Genomic DNA, 18,729 nt, shown 5'->3' on the forward strand with positions numbered 1-18,729 from the left:
ATCCGAATGGACTGTAAAATGCAGTAACAGCAAATTCCAGCCCTGAAGTTTAATGCACTTCCAGTTTTAAATTTGTCATAAGCAATAAAAATGACAGTGGCCTTGTGTGTTCGCAAAATGCAATTTTTAAAAAAAAAAATCTCAAGGACAGTCTTATGTACAAGAACGTTGTCCCATTTGAAAAAAATTGGGGCAACTGTATTTCTGTACAATTTGCTTATTTTGAATATATTATATCGCTAGACTCTGACATGCCCCTGATTTCCAACAGAGCTTTTCTTTGGGAATAGTGACACAGCTGCTTGTGGTGTCTTTAAATACTACACTATCAGGGATTGTGTGGAGACCTATTTTATATAAATGTTGAGAGATTTCTTTAAATGGGTTCCTGGTTCCAAGTGGGGAAGGGGGCAGTTTTTAAATCCTTAAAGAAACAGGAACTCCCCCCCCTCCCGCCCCCCCCATTACTTCAGTGGCAGCACCCCCCGCAGTGGCCCCCACTGTGGCTATGACCCCCGACCTCCCCATATTTCGTCCGTCGGCTCAGAATCTCATAGGAACAGTCATCTCCGCAGCAACCGGACATGCTGGGCGAGGTCTCATCAATCTCAAACCTGAAGTTCAAAGATAGCATACATATTCTAATTATGACATCACTACGCACCATAGAAGCTGCACATACATTCTAATTATGACATCACTATGCACCATAGAAGCTGCACATACATTCTAATTATGACATCGCTATGCACCATAGAAGCTGCACATACATTCTAATTATGACATCACTACGCACCATAGAAGTTGCATATTCATTAGTTATGTTGATACTTCATACCATGCCAGCAACTAGGGCTATATTCATGGCAACCAAAAAGGTAAAAGCTATATAAATAACTATAAAACAATTAAAACATTCTAAATAAAGACGCTTAAGATTAGTTTTAAATAAAAATCTAAAAAAGCCTCAGGCTTGACTTTACTAAAAACCTCTTTGAAAGAGTCAGTAAAACGGTAACTCCGCCTAATGGAGTAGTGAGGACCGTACAATAAAATGTGTTAAACGGTTAAAAGTTTTACACATAGGACATATGGATCTTCACTTGTAAGTAAAAACATACGAGTCGTCCTGGCACTGCCCACCTCATATAAACAACCTGGTCCCAATGGTTTTTAACTTTTGTCATGTAAACTACATAGGAAAGAGACAGTATTGTATGTACAGTTCACAGTAAAGAAGAACCTTGACATCAAGGACAGGAAAAGAGAAGAGACCCTGTACAAGAACTTACTGTAAGGCTTCCCTGAAGAACTGATATGCACCGTGATTGTGTTTGAAGACTGTCAACATCACCTTCCTCATCTGTGTGCTAAAGAGCAAGAAAACGGGGGTAGAGTTTATCTATGACGTGCACAGCAACCTCCATGCTAAGATACTTTCTCTTATCTTGAGTATTCCAGCTCAAATGTTGCCCGAAATAGAATCAAGTCAAACCCCCGTCATTAAAAGGCAGGAGAAAAACAAAATCATGCATTGCCACGGTCTACTCAGTCAGGAGCTGGTCAAAAGCATTACTTAATAAACTAAGCTGACTGTATCACCTGCAACAAAGCTGCACTTCACAATTGACCGCTGCATGTACTGGGAAGAGATGAGGTGTGAGTCCGGTTTACTAGGGGTCTGATACCTGTTGGCGATTAGCTGTAAGATCTGGATCAGGAACTTGCCCAGTCCTTTTCTTCTGACGCGGCTCTCCAGCTGCACTTCGTAACTGGAACACAGACGCATCGCTAAATAGGGCTACGTGATATCGCATCGCAATTATATGGCACACGCGCAACAATCACCACCCCGTTACGCGACGGGTGAAACATTTGTCCATATGCCGGCGTTTCAGTACTATACGGACATTTACTTATGCTTCGGTAAGCAGATTAGTAGCGCGCCTGAAATATTGAGAGGTAACGACACCCAAATTTTATAAACGCGTTTGACTTTAAACTGCAAAAAGTACCACTATACCACCCTTTTACCATGATTATCCACAATATCTCCTCTTTTAAAACATGCTATGACTGCTGAGCTGTCCCATTCTTCACCGCCACGTCAATACTTATCGCTTTCATAATTTACTAAAACAATAGATTGTGGCGTGCTCCGGATATCCAAATTTAATATACATAAGAATAATGGTGTAGGAGTTTTCGGTGAATATTTGCAAGAAAATTAATGCAGAAAATTAACCACTGATTATAAAGATTTTAAAAATTTAGAAATCAGCTTTTCTAGAACCATCCGGTCAGAGACTCGCACTTCCCATTTACCATATCATTCCCAATTTGCATATCACTCCCATTTACCGTTGATGAAACATACGACAGTCTTGGCCAACGGCGTAGCAAGGAATGTCATCTTAGATGCCCTCTGACCAGAACCTGACTGGAACTTGGACCGCCGACCCGGGGGGTTGATCAGTAGAGACTGGGCCCCTTCCATTCCCGGAAACCCCCCCCCGCCCCATCAGCGACGACCCTGGTCCAGGCCAAACTGGCCACCTGTTGAACAGAAACTGAGCCCCATGACGCTGGAGTCACCCCATGGCCTCACCAGTACAGCACTTCCTCGCTGCACTCCACGTCGAACCGGAAATGGGAGAACGCCAGGGGGGTGGAGTCGGCGTCGCGCGCCAGCAGGTACCACGCCCTCTCGTCCTTCATCTCCTCCTTCTTCTCCCGCTCCTTCCATCCCCACTCGCTCTGCTCGTAGCTGGAGAGCAGAAGGGAAGGTCAGGAACAAAAGACCCAACAAGCCCCAATCCCAAGCACCCCACAATCACGTAGCTCTTACAGGCTTTGCATGTTGGCCCTGGTGAGCTGATAGGCCCATTCCACAGCGCTAGGGGCCAAGGCAGAGACGCGCTTGCATTCTATCTGTAGATTCAGTCTGGGAGAACGACACAATAAGTAACATTGAGCATTTTTATATGCGAGGACATCGTCCCACAGTCCCACATTCCGAGAGACGATCGACGCTTGGGATGCTCACCCGTTTCTGTCGTACTTCTTGAACACGGGAAAAGCAGTCAGAGGATCTTCCAGCTGCAAGGACAAAACCGGTTCAACCATTCGGCCTTTTCGAGTCAAGAATAATCCAGTAAAGCTTTACTGTCACCTCAGCCATGTACAGAATACAATAAGACAAAATGTTTACTTTACAGTGACAGTTTTGGGATAATTTGCAAAGAAAAATCCTGTCCAATTATCCTCTATTACAGAGATGCCTCTTATGTTCCCTGAATGTTCTTATGTTGCACTTCTGCTCCTTGAATAGTCTTTTTAGCTTCTGGCTTTCTTTAGAAGATGCTGTACTGTATAGCTCCTGGCCCAGTGCTGCTGGCACTCGTACCTGGACTTTCACTGGAAGCTCAGCCTAGCTGCGCTTTTGCCTTATGATTCCCTGATGTTTGTAATGTACATTGAACAAAAGCATCTGCTAAATGTGCAAAAGATAAATTATCGACAATTAAAAGGCAAGGGGACACAGAGTGAAGACTTATACCTATATTTTCTACCTACAACTGAACTCAGAAATCAGAAGTCTGACAGACTGATGTGCTGCTACTGTTGCTACCAAAAGTACGGTACTTCAAGGTGTTGGTTTTCCACTGGCGTAAAAACTCGTACCGGTACCGAAAGACATCACAACACGAGGTGGCGTATTTTGTACTGAAATCGAAAAATGGCTGTAGCATATTACAGGACTGTACGATGTGCAATATTAATACCAACATCGCATGCTATGCACATCCAATTCTTACATCGCTAGTCAGATATATTAAAATAAGGCTTTTTCTTTCTTTCATTTCTGTACAGACATAGCGCAAGGGGTTAAAGTTTCGCTAAATTTTTTTTACTCTGTTACTCTGTCATATAAAAAAAAAACCTTACCAAGCTTTGCAATTTTAATTATTCCTTTTATAGATTATCTATCTTTGCATGAAAGCCGCATGCATTCTCCGTAACAATCAATCATTTTCATCCTTGTTTAAAATCACTCAAAGATGGGTTTTGGGGAAATTTAAGAACTCCTCTTCTTGTTTTATAAATACCCCAATGTTTATTACAACAAAAATACATCACTACGACAGCATGCATATAGTATACTAAACAAAATACTTTAAATATTTTATCATGCCATCTTTTTGTTGATCTTTTTGTTGTATCTGTTCTTCCAACCAGATCGCAATAATATATCTTATTAAACTTCATTTATCGTTGTTTTCTGAGTGTGCACCTGTTTTAAAGGTATCGTTTCAGCGGCAGGCTATTTGCATAACCAATCATAAAAGAAAGCATTTCAAGTCCCACTCCAAAGTATCGAAGTAGTACCCCAGCTGATTTGCCACTTTCGGTACTGGAACTTGACTGCAAGTCAATGGAAAAGCGAAAGTACCGAAAGTACTGTATATTTCATACGAGCCATACATGTCATTCAACGCTACTAATTCACTTTTATTCCACAACTGTCTACTGTGCCCTTACTGTACTACTGCTGCTGTTTTGAACCCTAATGTTTAGTCATATATATAATATACGACTAACTACACACACATATATAGCTAGCCTATAAATTGTACTTAACACGGAGAATCTGTACCTTTACTGCGCTGATATATTATATAGTAAGATAGCAATATAAAAATATTGCTCTTACTTATTCTTTGTACATGTGTGTGATTTTAAATATAACGCATCATTTGCGGCTGACACAATCGCACAATGCTTGCACAATGACTATAAAGTTCTTGAATCGTGAATAAACTTCCCATATTAGCCAATGAACAGCCACAATACATAACTCCGGGAAAGTAGTGCTTTCCCCCCCCTCCGTCAAACCACTGTGTTTATTTGCCTGTAAGACAGAGGATGGGTATGGACATCACGCCAAGGGGTGAAGTTATGTGACGAGCATCATGTGATCGGCCCCTTCCTTTACCTATAGGTCATTTCCAGTGGCATAAAACAGCCTCCTGCTTCTCTTTCTGGTCACACAGAAATGCTAAAACCTGTTTGCTACATCCACAGGCCCGGTGCGCTTCTCATTTTCCCTGCCGAACATGAAACAACCAACCGTGCATGTTCCTCATTAAACCCAAACCCAAAATCCCTGCTCCCTCTCACTGTCTCCATGTCACACAGATCTGCACGTCACGGCAGCTGGGAATAGCTGCGGCGCTGATGCTCTGCGAGGTATCATACAAATGCAAGGAGAAGGTTTCGGAATCTTTGGAACTCCATTTACCCTGACCAGGATGGAAAGGGGAGATGGATGGATGGGTAGAAGAAAAAGACATTTATTTTACATACGCTTTTATTCAAAGCGATGTATATTTTCGAGAAAGAAAGGTCAGACAATCCATGATGCAATCTGGGGTTAGATCACTCTACGGAGTCGGGGATTTGAACCAGCGACCTTCCCGTCATGGACACAGCACCCTAACCCATTAAGCCACATCCCCCCAGAGCAGAAGATTCAAAGGAGTAGAGATGTTACTTTTCAAAAGCGCATATATGAACCTTTTAAAGGTACCCCCCCCCCCGTCACGTAGGGCAGGGGTGGGTAATGCAGGCTTTTGGGATAACCTGTAGGTCAGCTGTTCAAACCCAGGTGTGAGGACTCTTCAGCCAATCAGTCCTCTAATTAGTAATCTAATTAGGGAGTTGCAGCGAAAACCCGCATACACACCGGCCCTTTGCAGATAAGATTGCCCACCCCTGACGTAGGGTGTCACCCCCAACGCCCACAGCTCGCCGCTCACCTTGTTGGCAGCCTCTACTCTGGCACACACAGCATCCATCGCCGCACGCTCTTCCAGGCGCCTCTGCTTCTTCTCTTTTGCTCGATTCGATTTTCTCTGGAGGTGGGAGAGGGCAGGACAGGGGTGTTACGTCACCACATTTATTACGAGAGACATGTTTTTTTTTTTTATATATATATAAACTTTGGATGCCCTGCATTGCCAAATATGCAATCCACAATTTATCATGAGCAATTACGTGCAATCAGAGCAATTAAAAGTACTTGTTAATTTCTGAATTTTGGTGGACATTTAAAACACCATAAAACAGAAGACGCACACGAAAACCCTGGATATCAATGAAAATCAAATCAATTCCACCTTTTTAAACTTAAGATTAAAATACTCAGCCCCATGTATCTAGGACAACATGATACACTGCTATTCGATTAGGTTGATTAATTATCTTGATAACATGATTATATCAAGAGGACAATCAAACTGCTACATCGGTAATCGTGTTGGAGTTTCGAGATAGCAGATTAACTTATGTAGAAAGAAACGGGAAATGATTTACATCATGCAGTATATTTAACTGGGTTATTTCAGCGGCATAATTTTGCGGTGTGATTTGCAGGACTGAAGCAATGCAGGGATACGCAAACCACCCCCGCCACCCCCCCCATCTCAAACTACTACGAAGATGCAAACTTCAGAGAAAAATCTCTCACGATTAAAAAATGTGCACAAATTTCCAATATTCCCCCTTTCAGAGCCACAAAATCAGACGATGTTGAGGCAGTACTTGAACTACGCCAAAGTATGCGTAACAAAAGCATCAATGTAAGTATATACAGCACTATGCGTGCATTCTACTGAGTAATATTGCATCCTGTCTAAGACAGTATTTGGGAATTTTCAAAAATCCCATTTTTTGTTTCGGCCTCCGAGCACGCGATGCTAATCCTTCCGCGTGCCGTCGCTGTGGCCTAACAGAATAAAAATGGATTCCTCCGTAATGAGCGCACACTGCTCATAAGTGCAAAAGCACACAAACAAAACATCTACGGGTGGAAAAGACACGAAATTGGTCTGGATCTTAAAAGGGGGGAAAATGCAAATCGGTCGAATGAACGCCGGCAGAAAAACAGAAACGGCGGCCGCGATGTTAGTTTTAAAATCCGTGCAAATTTTAGTGTCGGCACACATCCATTCACGGGCAGATGCCAGTAGCGATTTCTTGATCGCACGCTCTTTGTTCACACCGCTGCACGCATTTCACTCCTCCGTCACTCACTCCTGCACACACACGCACAAACTCACCCCCATATTGTTGTATTAAAGCGACCTTCTCCGTGCAACTAGATACAGCGCTTCTACCAAATAACTGCTCTCTGTGTAGGACTTTTATAAGAAACGTTCACTGATAAAACACCCAGCTAGCCGACTAATGAGAAATAAATGTAGAAGTTAGCCAGCCGGCTAGATCGCTAAAAGATCGATATCAATAGTCCCGGTTTTTTTTTTGGTCCTCCGATCTAGCGACGGGAATGAGGACCTAAATCGCCCCTGATCTATTTTTCTCTTTCTTTGCTTCTCCTTCTTTCTTTTTTTTCTTTCTGGCTCTCTGCAAAATTAACACGAGAGAAATGCCGTTTCCTCTTTCCCTCTACAGTCTTGGGGAAATTACGTCATGAGCTTTAGGGGTCAAGCCATATATGCCTCCCCACGCTGCTGTTTGAATGTGAAGAAATTGGATTTTCAATCATTTAATACAAAAAAATGATACTTACAAACCTTAAAAATATACGCGAGAAATGTATTACTATGTAACTGTAAAAATACAGACACGTGATTCGAAACAAAAATAACGACAAACGAGAAAACAAATGACAACTCATTGAAATCATTTAAATCGGATACTTTGTGTTGTTGAATACATATAGGCGCATTTTCCATAATGCATGTTCCTGGCTACGTTCTGCACAATATTTAACGTTTATAAACTTTTTCCTAATGGCGCCACAATCAGCACTGGGTAATTTCTCGAAAACAAAGCTAAAAAAACAAAACTACTGGAAATCTTAAATTCTCATAGTACTTTAGTTGCGTTTATTCCGAAATGTTTATATTTTGATGTAGGTGTAATATATGTGGAAGTGTCTGCCTTCCTTCTCACACGCATTTTAAATTATTTTGCATAAACTGGCATAATTGCCTGTGTCGTCCTTTGCCGTTATGAGCGAAATCATAGTGAGGATATTGATTGAATGGTTCGATTCCGCTCTTTGTATAACCTGAACCCCCCCCCCCCCCCCAACACACACACACACACACACACACACGCTTCGAGCTTGTTTCCTCCCGCAATCCGAAGATGCAGCTTCGTGAACTAACGTCTATAAATTGTACGTAGTGTCTGATTTTTTTTTGTTTGCGTGCCTTGTGTCCTGTACTGCACGGGAAACTCTCTAGCAACACCCCCGCGACCCTGTCAAGAATAGGCGGTCGAAAGATGGTTGGATTGTATAGTTGCTATCCTCATCTGCGTGTAATACTGCTCATATCCAGCAGATGGCCCCATAAAGTAATAATGCAAGTGGAGAAACGAAGTTACATTACATTCTGCGCAACACAATGATTTTCCCTATGCAGTACACAGAAATTAGAATGTTAATATTAGACTATAACTAGACGATAACAGAAAGATATATGGATGGTTCAATATAGCAAAGTCCTACGTATTATAGAACAATCAGTCAACGTCAATATTTAACATGCAGTACAGATGCACATAAAACAAATGTTATACGCCACGGTCCTTAGCACGATGAACGGTTGGAAGATGGCAGATGGATGGTGGATGAATGTTAGTTATTTTCCACAAGGCAAAAAAAACATATAAAGTAAGGAAAAATATAAAATGTTTATTAAACGGGTAACGATATAGTTCAGCTTGTGGTACTATTACGTTTAAAGCCAAGGTAATTCCACCAGCATTAGGCTGTTGTTTCTCTCGAAAAATACTTTGCTACTCATGTGTTATGGATGTTAGTTAGCGTTTGTGCTCTGATACACAACCATCTCCCCATCCCCCACTTCAGCCTCCAGACAACAGCCCCCCCCCCCCCGAAACACACACCCAATTCTGTCTAGGGGGCAGATGGCCCCCCCAGTGTCTCCCTCCTACGCCCTTTGTGAGCAGGTCATATGTCTTAAGGGAGGGGGGCGACGGCATCTGACAGGACCAGGACTGGGGGGTGGGTAATTCTCCGCAAGGCAATAAGGACTTTTCAAACTAAGGCCTCGACTAAATTTTCATAGTAGTTATCTGTAAGTTAACACATTCAAATATTAAAATTACATCTATGTAAAAGTACAAGTCGAACAGGGTTATGCTTTCTATACGTACTGAGACACAAAGTCAAAAACACAAGCATACAGTATTCATGTAACGTGGTTCATTTCCTCTGCAATTTTTTCAAGACAGAGCCTGCCCTAGTATGTTTTTGTTGTTTTGCATTGCTCCCCCTTACACTAAAATTTCCGAACGGAGTAAGTCAAAATCCCACCAACCGCAATTCTGAAAGTTTTGTGTGCCCACCGATACAGCCCACGGCTGGGATGACAAGAAGGGGTCATGCCTGGTCATCCCAACATAAACAAAGTTACGAAAGACAGATGGAGGGTTTGGGTGCAGAGGAGGAAAAAAAACACGACCATCTGAAAGGAAATAGAGGAGCAATGTCAGGAGGAAATAAAGAGAGGAAGGAGTGGATGACTCAGAGACGTAGAGAAATAGGAAGAGTCTTGGTAGTAAATTGTAGGGAGCGTGCACAAACAGGTTGCTCGGCGTGAAAACATCCACGATCGGGCACTTCCTCCACCACGCATTCATGAAATACGAATTCAGATATTTTGCCCTACAATTTATTTAAATGCACGCGCAGTTAAAATCGCGCCCTATACAGCAACAGATCTTCTCCGAAGGACACGCATTGAGGAACTACTAATAAGATTATAACTTTAATAGTGTCAAAAGGGGGAAACCATCCAACGTGGGGGACCGGAAACCGGCCACAGCACCGCCATAGTATAGGATCTGTTAAAGCACGTTTTTGAGGTGAGGACCGATAGGGGGAACTACTTTCAACTGAGCGGCGAAGCCCTATATGTACTTGTGATAGCAGGGTGTGATGAGGCTTGCCGGCACCCATAATTTACGCCGCCGACTTTATTGTGCCGTTATTATGGAGTCTCTGCTCGGGGGGGTTTGCTGGGGATAATTTGCGCGTTTAAATGTTGCCGTTTTATCAGCCGCTGTGCGATGCGCCTACTGTCCGGTAGCGCCGAGCGTATCGATCCAGGGTCCGTTTTACAACAAAGGGACGCGATCTGTTAAATACCCGGCGTCGCATTCGCAACGGGAGGACAACTTCAAGCACAAGAATAAATAAAGACATCTAACTTATAAAACAAGTTACCATCCGAGGGACAAAGAAGAGAGGAAAGGGGGAAAAGGTGATTTATTTTCCATTTTTTTCCCTGACAAAGCAGCATAAAACACACGTCGGATTGTTGCTTCTCTTTTAAAATGAGTTTCTTTCTATTTGTCTCGGCGGAACAATAGGAATAAAGGACCGATCTGGTAAATTTTAAAATAAGCGGGGCAAACGGAGAGGTCGGGTAATAGGGGAAAGGCGAGGAATGAGTACAGGGGGGCTGTTTTCTATTTCTTTAGCCGGATAGCTTAGCATTCCGGTGACTACGTGCCAAAGCTGGACAAGTGTTCAGATTTATACCGGATCATTTACATGCTGGCAATACTCATCTGAGAGATGACACGAATAATCCTTTTGTTTCACTGGCTAAACTGCACCAATGACAAACTAGAAAAACAATGCAAGTGCTTTCTAATTTTAATCCCGCAGCTCTTAATTGACATCATAACGTATGGCGTTAATAAAGGCTATTTACGCAGGGATATCATGTTCAACTCGGAGCCTTAATTGTCGTTTTTATCACACGCCGGTACTATTGCGTGCGGGGGGGTGCGCATCTGGAGATGGGAAGTAGTCAGATAAAGTTTGATGGCGAAGTAATCTGCGGATCAGAGTTCAAAATCCGAAATTGTACCTCGGGATTTATTGGGAGTTCACTTTTAATATTTTAGTATTGCATTTGCAGAAGATAAAATCGATAACAAAGCCCAAGGTAACTTGAGTTTCACACAGACCATTACTTATATCCGAACAAAGGGTACTTAAGCATTAACCGATAGATACAATGACGAGACTTGTGCCTCTTTGAAAATAATGAATAATATAACAAACTCGCACTTTTCGGCCTTTGAAAATGACAGACGTCGGCGCAAAAATTTGCTTAGCCAGTAGTCAGTGATGGCTGTAGCCAAACGATTTAAGGTTTTCATGGGGTGGGGGGTGTTCTGTACTTGCAGAGAAATCCCATTTTGAAAGGTTAATTTGCTGAGAAGTGCTTAAGTGAAATGTGCAGGTTAAAGTTAGATGTCGCTTTATTCCGTTTATTATATTACCAATGAGTTACTTTCTTATAAGACTGTCCATTGGTATTTTTTTTTCTGATTGTTTTCAAAAGAATTCATTGGACTAGCAAAAGGAATTTGACATGTTTCCTAATATCTCTGTAACTTTAAATTGCCTATCTTGCATGTCTGTTTTACAAGGCTTTTCTTCTGAATTTTTATGAAAAAAAATCCTTTGTGGGGGATTTAATCATTTCCATACTCCTGGTAATAGAACAGCCAAAGAACATCAATAAGGAGGTTCTCTGTATTTCTAATGGGGGGGTTTAATGCTTCATAAACATCGGGAAAGGGCTGATGTTTATGATGCGTGTAATACGTGAGATCCCCCCCTCCCCCCACACACCTGACTGGGAAATGATGAAATGTGAGTCACGCAGAGGTCGCGTGCACTACAGGCCGTGGCAGGGTTAGCTTGCGTGTGTTAGCGATGGAGGCCGCTAACGGCCATGTTGCATGTGTGTGTGTCACCAGGGGGCGCCATGGAACGCCCAGGGTCCGGTGTACTGTCCAGGAGCCGAGCCAAGACGGCCAGTGGCAACGGCAGCAGTCAGCAGTCGGAGGAAGACAGCAGCGATGAGGACCGGACGCACGGTACTGAGTTTCACATGCTACTGTATAACACACTGCGCTGACTCCACACTGCTTAGTGCTAATGGAGATGGTTGTAGGTTCTCGTCCCATAAGAAGGAAACTTAAGACAGTGCGGCATAACAGATTTTAGCTTACCATTGGAAGCTAGCCTAGTCACCATCTTAAACCATCTAAGAATTTGTTTATGTATTTACATGCATCATTTTCCACTTATATACTGTTGCTAATTTGAAAGATTTTTACAGCCCACTTATATACTAGTTTATATCGGATGAGAACTTGGCCACCTGCTGGATTATGAAGCTTTGACTTTGTTGAGCTTAGAACTCATAACAAACATGTCTGTCTGACCGGCAGTCATTCCTTCCTCACTATTACAACATCAAACAAAGGCCTGTCTCAAGAGAATCAGCTGTGTTTCACTGTAAAATTATAAAACTGACCTAGAGGGGAATCCCTGAATGCTCTCTCTCTCTAGTTTTTCTGTGACGCGTGAGGCGTCTGATGTCATGCTGCGTTTATGCCGTATTTAACGGCGTCTTATCTCACTTTCCCACCACGCCTCATGGCTGAAGCGTGCTGACGCGCCGCAGGAACTATGAATCACGATGCATCACGTGTGAAAATGCCGATCGCAGATTGGTAGCAGCCGGGGGTTGCTGTTCACCACATTTGGATCCATATTAAACATTTGGTAGTGCTTAGAAGTTCGCTCGCTGTCTTTTATGAAAATCTTATTCTCCCTTAACTAGTAACTTCTTGTTTGTTCAGCTGTCATTAAAGGGACCCTATTATGCTAATTTTCCCTGGTCCTGATTTTATTTTTAGAGTCTACTTGAATAGATATACATGCTTCAGTGTTCCAAAAACACATTATTCTTCTCATACTGTACATCTATATTCACTGTGTCCATAACTGTCTCTGAAATGCTCTGTTAGAGCCCCCCCCCCGATGACCACAGTCTACTCTGATTGGTCAGCTTGCCTTACGTATTCTGCCCCATCTTGCAGTCTGCAGACAGATCGTTGCAGGTAGGCAGCCAATGAGGATTGCGTTACGAGGTGACCTCACCATGTCACGGAAGTAAGGACTAGAATTCTAACAAGTTGTTTCAGGCAGATTAGAGAAGAGTGGTTAGTGTGGTGAGAGTTACTCCCGTTGGTGTCTACTTAAAAAGGCCTTAAGACTTTGCAGACATGCACATAAAGCTATATAACACACTAAAGGGAAAAACCGGAAAAGCATAATAGCCCCCTTTAAACACTTGTGTGACCATCCTTACATCATCTGCTTCCATCCTTACAGACAGCATGATCCGGGTAGGTGGGAACTACCAGCCCCAGATTCCTGAGTACAAACCTGGTAAGGATGGATGGATGGATAGGAAATTGGGGCTAGGGAGAGGTCAGAGGGAAGCTGGGGAGGCAGGAGTACAGTGGGGGGAGAGAAAATGGCAAGGGGGGGGGGCCTGTATATGAGATGAGACATGGGGGGAAAGATGCATGTTGGACTTTCCAGCAACTTCGGCATGTTAAGTCAGTGAGTCTCATATCCAAAAGCACGCGAGTCTGTGCCTGTGGTTGTCTGTGTCACTGAAGACGAGCGTGCATGCTGGCGTAGACCTGACCCTGTGTCCGTGTCCCTGCAGACAGCCCGGCTCGCTACGCCGAGAATGACCAGCGGGGGGTGCTAGTGTGGTCCCCCAGCCACCTGGTTTCGGAGGCCCAGCGTAAGTACTGCCATGTGCTAGTCCGTACGGCGTAGGGGGACAAGGCACACAGGCAGTCTGTTCTAACACCCTGTGTCCTCTCCCTTAGTGGATGAATACATCCTGATGGCCAAAGAGAAGCATGGATACAACATTGAGCAGGTAAACATTCCTCATTCAACAGGGCGCTTTCAATGAGGCTAAAACTGAGGTAACGCTAGATATTCTAATAAAATGCCAGTCTTAAACACTTTTTTTTAATCAACTAGAGGAGGTGGGACCAAGACATCTGATTGGCTAGTCCAGCCTCCTCAAGTTGTTTGGACCCACCTCTTCTACAATCTGATTGGTTCTCTGTCTGAACCAATAGATTTTGATTCTGCCCTCAGAGCTTTTTTTTGTACGTACAACTCTCATGAGCTTGTTTTGGTCTGTAAAGTAAGAAAAACTTCAGATCAAGCCCCCCCCCCACCATCTTATCTTGCCCCACCCAGGCCCTAGGCATGTTGCTGTGGCACAAGCACGACGTGGAGAAGTCCCTAGCCGACCTGGCCAACTTCACCCCTTCTCCAGAGGACTGGACGGTGGAGGACAAAGTGCTGTTTGAACAGGCCTTCAGTTTTCACGGCAAGAGCTTCCACCGCATCCAGCAGATGGTGAGGGGGTGTGGCACTGCGGTGGATGGAGCTACGCGATTGGGCGCGGCAATTGTTTCTATTGATTCTACCCACCAATCAAGGCGAAGGGGCAAAGTGACTGAAAGTGTGCTCTGTCATGCTCCTGTCCCAGCTCCCAGATAAGCTCATCTCCAGCCTGGTGAAGTATTACTACTCGTGGAAGAAAACTCGAAGTCGCACTAGTGTCATGGACCGACAGGCACGGCGGCTGGTCAGCAAGAAGGAGAGAGATGACAGGTGGGGAAGGCTAGTTACCCACTATGGGGCCAGCTTCAGGATTTTTCTGGAATTCTGGGGAAAAAACATCACCACTAAACATTTTTTTTTAATTTATAAAACTATCATATAAAACATCTCTCACATCTGTTTCAAAGCAAGCTTAGTTACCACATCATTCTCACGTCATCATACTTTTAAAATCGAAATATTTCATTCACCTTATACAAATAAACCCTACATTAGGTCGATGTGAGTAAATAGGTACAAATTTGACCGCATGTTATTAGATATGCGGTTGGAAATGCTGTAGTTCTTACCTGTGATGTCTCTCACCACCACCCCGCCCCATTCAGCAGTAACGAGGCTGAGGAGGGCGCTGACGGGGGGAGCGACAATGACTTCGAGGTGGAGGTGAAGAAAGAGGTGAAGGACGGAGCTGGGAGGCTGTTCTGTGCATTTACGTACAGCTGGACAGCGTGACAGTTCCAGTAGGGACCAGTAGTGGCCACTGTTGGATGGGATTTAGGGATTAGCCCTAGTTAGTGCTTTAGCATATGGCTGCACACTGCAGGATATTTGGCTGTACAGTTGCCTGAGAAAAGGTTGTCTCTCTGCCCTCGTTCCACAGGCCGAAAAACAGGCTACAGGGAGTCAGATGGGAGGTGGGGACAGGGCAGCATCCAGCCGGCCCGGCCCGCTACGAAAAGAGAGCCAGGGCTCACAGTACCGGCACCATCCCCTCCGAGCCCGCCGGCGCCCCCCGAAGGGCATGTACCTCATGCAGGAGGACATCAATGCCGTCTCGGCCTCCTCAGATGCGGGGGTCCTGTGTCTCAAGCAGCTGGACGGCCAGTTGGTGTCGCTGAAGAGACGGGTAATGTTGGTGCAAGTGGCTCCACTAAGGCGTAGAACACAGGACTTAATTGCTAAATTAACATTCTGCTAAAAACCAACTAAATACATCACTAATGTTTACATTTAATGCCCTCTAACAAAACCTGCGTACTCTCCAGCACTCCCTGTGATTGTTATATACGTACTTGACAGCTAAGTACAATGACTAAGTATTTTATAGTGATTTTGTTAAACCCTATTTTCCTTATTCAGTAACAATTCTTCATATGAGGCCAGGCTCCCTACCTCTTCTTTTTCCGAGAAGCTCTGAACTTCTCCTGGTCTTCTAACAGGTCCAGAGCATCAAGCAGACCAACAGCGGCCTGAGGCTCAGCCTGGAGGGAGGAATTGAGACCATAAGGCCTACGGAGGTGTGTATCTGAGTACTTCTTCTGAATATAGGATGCTTTGCCCAGTAGAGGTGATTTTAGGGCTTTTTTTTTAAGGTTGGGGCATAAGAGGGGCCATGAGTCATGCAGGAGGGCTGACCTAATCATTAGCCAATAATATTTTGAATCAGTGAGATGGGGAGGGGCCACCTCAGGGGCCAATCAGCTTAGACCTATGGCCCCGCCTCTATATACCTCTCTTGCGCAGACTTGCTCACTCTCACGCCTTGTCTGTCTCTCTGCAGTCTGTCCCCAAGATCAACTCCCGCTGGACCACAGAGGAGCAGCTGCTGGCCGTCCAAGGTGAGGTGACATTCGCACGGGAGGCTGTGGAGGTGGCCGTTCGGGCCTGGTGGAGAGGCTCTTGACTTCACCGATCAGGACACGGCCCTATCTGTCGTCCACAGCAATCAGACGCTACGGGAAAGACCTCGCGGCCATCGCTGAGGTGATCGGGAACAAGACCGTCTCCCAGGTCAGCTCCTTCTTCATTAACTACCGGCGGCGCTTCAACCTGGAGGAGGTGCTACGGGAGTGGCAGGCGGAGCAGGAGGTGCTGCAGGAGCATCCCGGGGGGCCCGGCGACTCCAAGGGGGCGGCCGAGGCCGGGAGAGGTTTTTCAGGGGGCAACGGCAGCACAGAGGAGGACGAGGTGAGAGGAGCGGTAGGGCCAGGAGGAGTTCAAAAGACGGGAACACTAGAGGAAGGAGGTGACGTGGAGGAACTGAACCTCCACAACAGGAGGACCGGCTGAAATGTGATCTCTTATCAGTGAAAATATGGTGTCATGTTATTACAAGCAGGGATATCACCAGCTCCGCCCCCCCCAAATAAATGGACATTAGTGATGTTCCTGAGCGGAAGTTTGTTCAAATTTAAGTGAAATTTGCTGGAAGTAAAAGCAGAATTATAAATTTAATTCTAAGATCTGCTAGTCAAATTGGAGAAACGCAAATCATATACCACAAAAAAAAAGATTCAACTGGGACTTGAGCTGAAGGACTGTGGGAAATGGACACCCTGTTCACTGTGACCCAGTGAGATTTCCTTCCCTCCAGGTCCAGATCACCGCAGAGTTCTCTTCAGCTAACAGGACACCAGCTCCTGTCATGGCCGATAATGCAGATGGCACCGGCGTAACCCAAAGCGCGCCTTCTCTGTCTCAGCCACCCCCGCTGCTGCGCCCCGCCCCCCCAAGTCTCCTCCGCCAACCCCCGCCCCTGCAGACCCGCCCCCATCAGCTGCGTACCCCTCACAACCACCCGCCGCCTCCTCTTATACGCCCCGCCATGGCTGCTGCCCGCCACCAGGGGGGGCTCCGCAACACCCAGGGCTCTCTCCCCAGTTCCAAGTCTCCGTCGTTGTCCACCTCAGCCGACCAGCTGCCACTATCGCTGGTGGGGGTGAAGATGGAATCACCGCAGGCTAACTGATGGTGCAGCCAGGTGAGGAAGGGGACACAGGGTCTCGAAACAAGGAGGCCTCGATTTGACTCAGAGTCGTTGGTGATCTTGACCTGCTCAGCACGCCATGAACAGCTAGGGGTCGAATCCTTCAACCGGACACTTGAAATAACCACCTTTCTCTCTCTGTCATGTAGATTTCTTCCTCTTCGAGCCACACAAAAAAAACAACAGCCAACCTCAACCCCATCGTAAGAACCCTCAAAATCTGGGACGCAGAGGACAACAGCTGTTACCTCCCGACCCATGACTGTGACAAAAGTGACCTACAGGCTCAGCTGACAATTGGCCAAATTGTACGGCGCCTACAGGTGACCACGAGGATCCATTTTGAAACCAAACAGTGGTCTTACCCCCACACACCGAGACCATCCAACCAAAATCCATATACACTGGAATGTTGTGGCTGATGAGGTGAACTATGACAAAGGATTTACTTGATTGGTCCCTGGCAGAGCTGCAGGGCGACTCCAGACACGTTCTGATAGGCTGAATGCAGAATGGTATCTATGGAGACGCAGCATATGTTTGCGGCTTGGTGACATCAATCCCACGGTGAAGAGTCGTCAATCACCGATGAGCCATATCGCACTAGCCATTTGAGAAAATAGTAGTAGTTAACCTGTATGTGAGAGTTTTCCGGCTTACTAAACAGAGAACGGTGCGTGAGATCATTCTGACCTATTCATTTGGCTTAACTAGTCCCATTACGAGTTAGTTAATACCCACCCTTTTCTCTACATAAACACTAAACACACTGCTATACACTATTTTTTAGATGGGGGTACAAAAAAAGCAGGCACCAATGTTCTACATAATTTGGAAAAAGTATTTTTATATTATGCCACACACGTATAAAACGGTGAAAACAGTCCTCTGATGGCTTGTGAGTTTGAGACCTGTTTCTAACCTTTTTTTGTCTAGAGTAGAACCAAAACACTAAAAAGTTAAATTTGACCTGGACTAAATGAAACTAAATATGTAGACATCATGAAACGCACACGGAAGCAACCGCAGGACGGGGTCCACCCTGTGCTTGTGAACGGGTGTGGGATCAGTTTTCGTTGTATGTGGACCTGTCGTATTGTTAGAACCTTATTTAAAATAAAATACTGCATCTTGAACCATTTGTAAAGTCATCCATGTTTCGTTAATCTAAATCCAATTAAACAAGGGGAGATTGAAGGACATCACACACACACACAAAAAAAACCATAATGGGAGTATGACCCCATTCTAACTGAAAAGTTTGTTTTGCGGACAGTGGTTCTTGGATTGTCAGTTACTTGATTATCCACACATTAACACTGTCTGTCATTTGAATAGCGCCGCCCGACAGATACTCGTTAATGTGCCAATGAACCCTTTGAACGTACGATTTTATCCAAGGCGATGCACAATTGAGAAAGTAGGGCCATCCAGT

At 44.8% G+C, this 18,729-nt stretch overlaps 2 protein-coding genes and 1 long non-coding RNA gene across 7 annotated transcripts; 1 reads left to right on the plus strand and 2 right to left on the minus strand.

Annotated features, from left to right (window-relative positions):
- Positions 1–465: 465 nt before the first annotated feature.
- Positions 466–7,485, minus strand: naa40 (N-alpha-acetyltransferase 40, NatD catalytic subunit). Its single transcript, XM_023795088.2, has 8 exons — positions 7,122–7,485; positions 5,820–5,915; positions 3,047–3,099; positions 2,849–2,944; positions 2,609–2,767; positions 1,689–1,772; positions 1,293–1,370; positions 466–614 (listed from the first exon to the last, which is right to left on the minus strand). Exons 1-8 carry the CDS (start codon positions 7,125–7,127, stop codon positions 470–472), a joined length of 717 nt encoding a protein of 238 aa, XP_023650856.1. The 5' UTR covers positions 7,128–7,485; the 3' UTR covers positions 466–469.
- A 2,086-nt stretch (positions 7,486–9,571) lies between these two features.
- On the plus strand, positions 9,572–18,315 carry LOC111835120 (REST corepressor 2-like). Of its 5 annotated transcripts, none has more exons than XM_023795094.2 (14): positions 9,572–9,921; positions 11,836–11,955; positions 13,262–13,318; positions 13,605–13,685; positions 13,774–13,826; positions 14,159–14,320; positions 14,454–14,578; positions 14,914–14,983; positions 15,189–15,434; positions 15,748–15,825; positions 16,089–16,146; positions 16,251–16,495; positions 16,902–17,288; positions 17,444–18,315. In XM_023795094.2, the coding sequence occupies exons 2-13, from the start codon at positions 11,844–11,846 to the stop codon at positions 17,274–17,276; spliced, it is 1,662 nt and encodes a 553-aa protein (XP_023650862.1). In that variant the 5' UTR covers positions 9,572–9,921; positions 11,836–11,843; the 3' UTR covers positions 17,277–17,288; positions 17,444–18,315. The 5 variants fall into 5 exon arrangements, with proteins under 5 accessions (XP_023650862.1, XP_023650861.1, XP_023650866.1 ...); XM_023795093.2 differs by lacking the exon at positions 9,572–9,921 and adding an exon at positions 9,932–10,319; XM_023795098.2 differs by lacking the exon at positions 9,572–9,921 and adding an exon at positions 9,932–10,319 and having other exon boundaries at positions 16,251–16,318.
- On the minus strand, positions 15,341–16,216 carry LOC111835121 (uncharacterized). Its single transcript, XR_002836163.2, has 3 exons — positions 16,039–16,216; positions 15,701–15,789; positions 15,341–15,458 (listed from the first exon to the last, which is right to left on the minus strand). It is a non-coding gene; the product is annotated as an uncharacterized lncRNA (long non-coding RNA).
- Positions 18,316–18,729: the final 414 nt, after the last annotated feature.

The sequence above is a fragment of the Paramormyrops kingsleyae genome, chromosome 24 (assembly GCF_048594095.1).
Source record: "Paramormyrops kingsleyae isolate MSU_618 chromosome 24, PKINGS_0.4, whole genome shotgun sequence".
In the NCBI taxonomy this organism is placed as follows: Eukaryota; Metazoa; Chordata; class Actinopteri; order Osteoglossiformes; family Mormyridae; genus Paramormyrops; species Paramormyrops kingsleyae.

Bases quoted from the DNA above. Each gene is read 5' to 3' on its own strand.
- naa40 (XM_023795088.2), bottom strand. The intron at 1,773-2,608 runs GTGAGGCCATGG...TCTGTGTTCCAG, and splicing joins AGCGAGGAAGTGCTGTACTG to TTACGAAGTGCAGCTGGAGA. The intron at 615-1,292 runs GTAAGTTCTTGT...TTTGAACTTCAG, and splicing joins TTCTTCAGGGAAGCCTTACA to GTTTGAGATTGATGAGACCT.
- LOC111835120 (XM_023795094.2), top strand. From the start codon at position 11,844: ATGGAACGCCCAGGGTCCGGTGTACTGTCCAGGAGCCGAGCCAAGACG. The intron at 13,686-13,773 runs GTAAGTACTGCC...CCTCTCCCTTAG, and splicing joins CCTGGTTTCGGAGGCCCAGC to TGGATGAATACATCCTGATG. The intron at 15,435-15,747 runs GTAATGTTGGTG...GTCTTCTAACAG, and splicing joins TGGTGTCGCTGAAGAGACGG to GTCCAGAGCATCAAGCAGAC.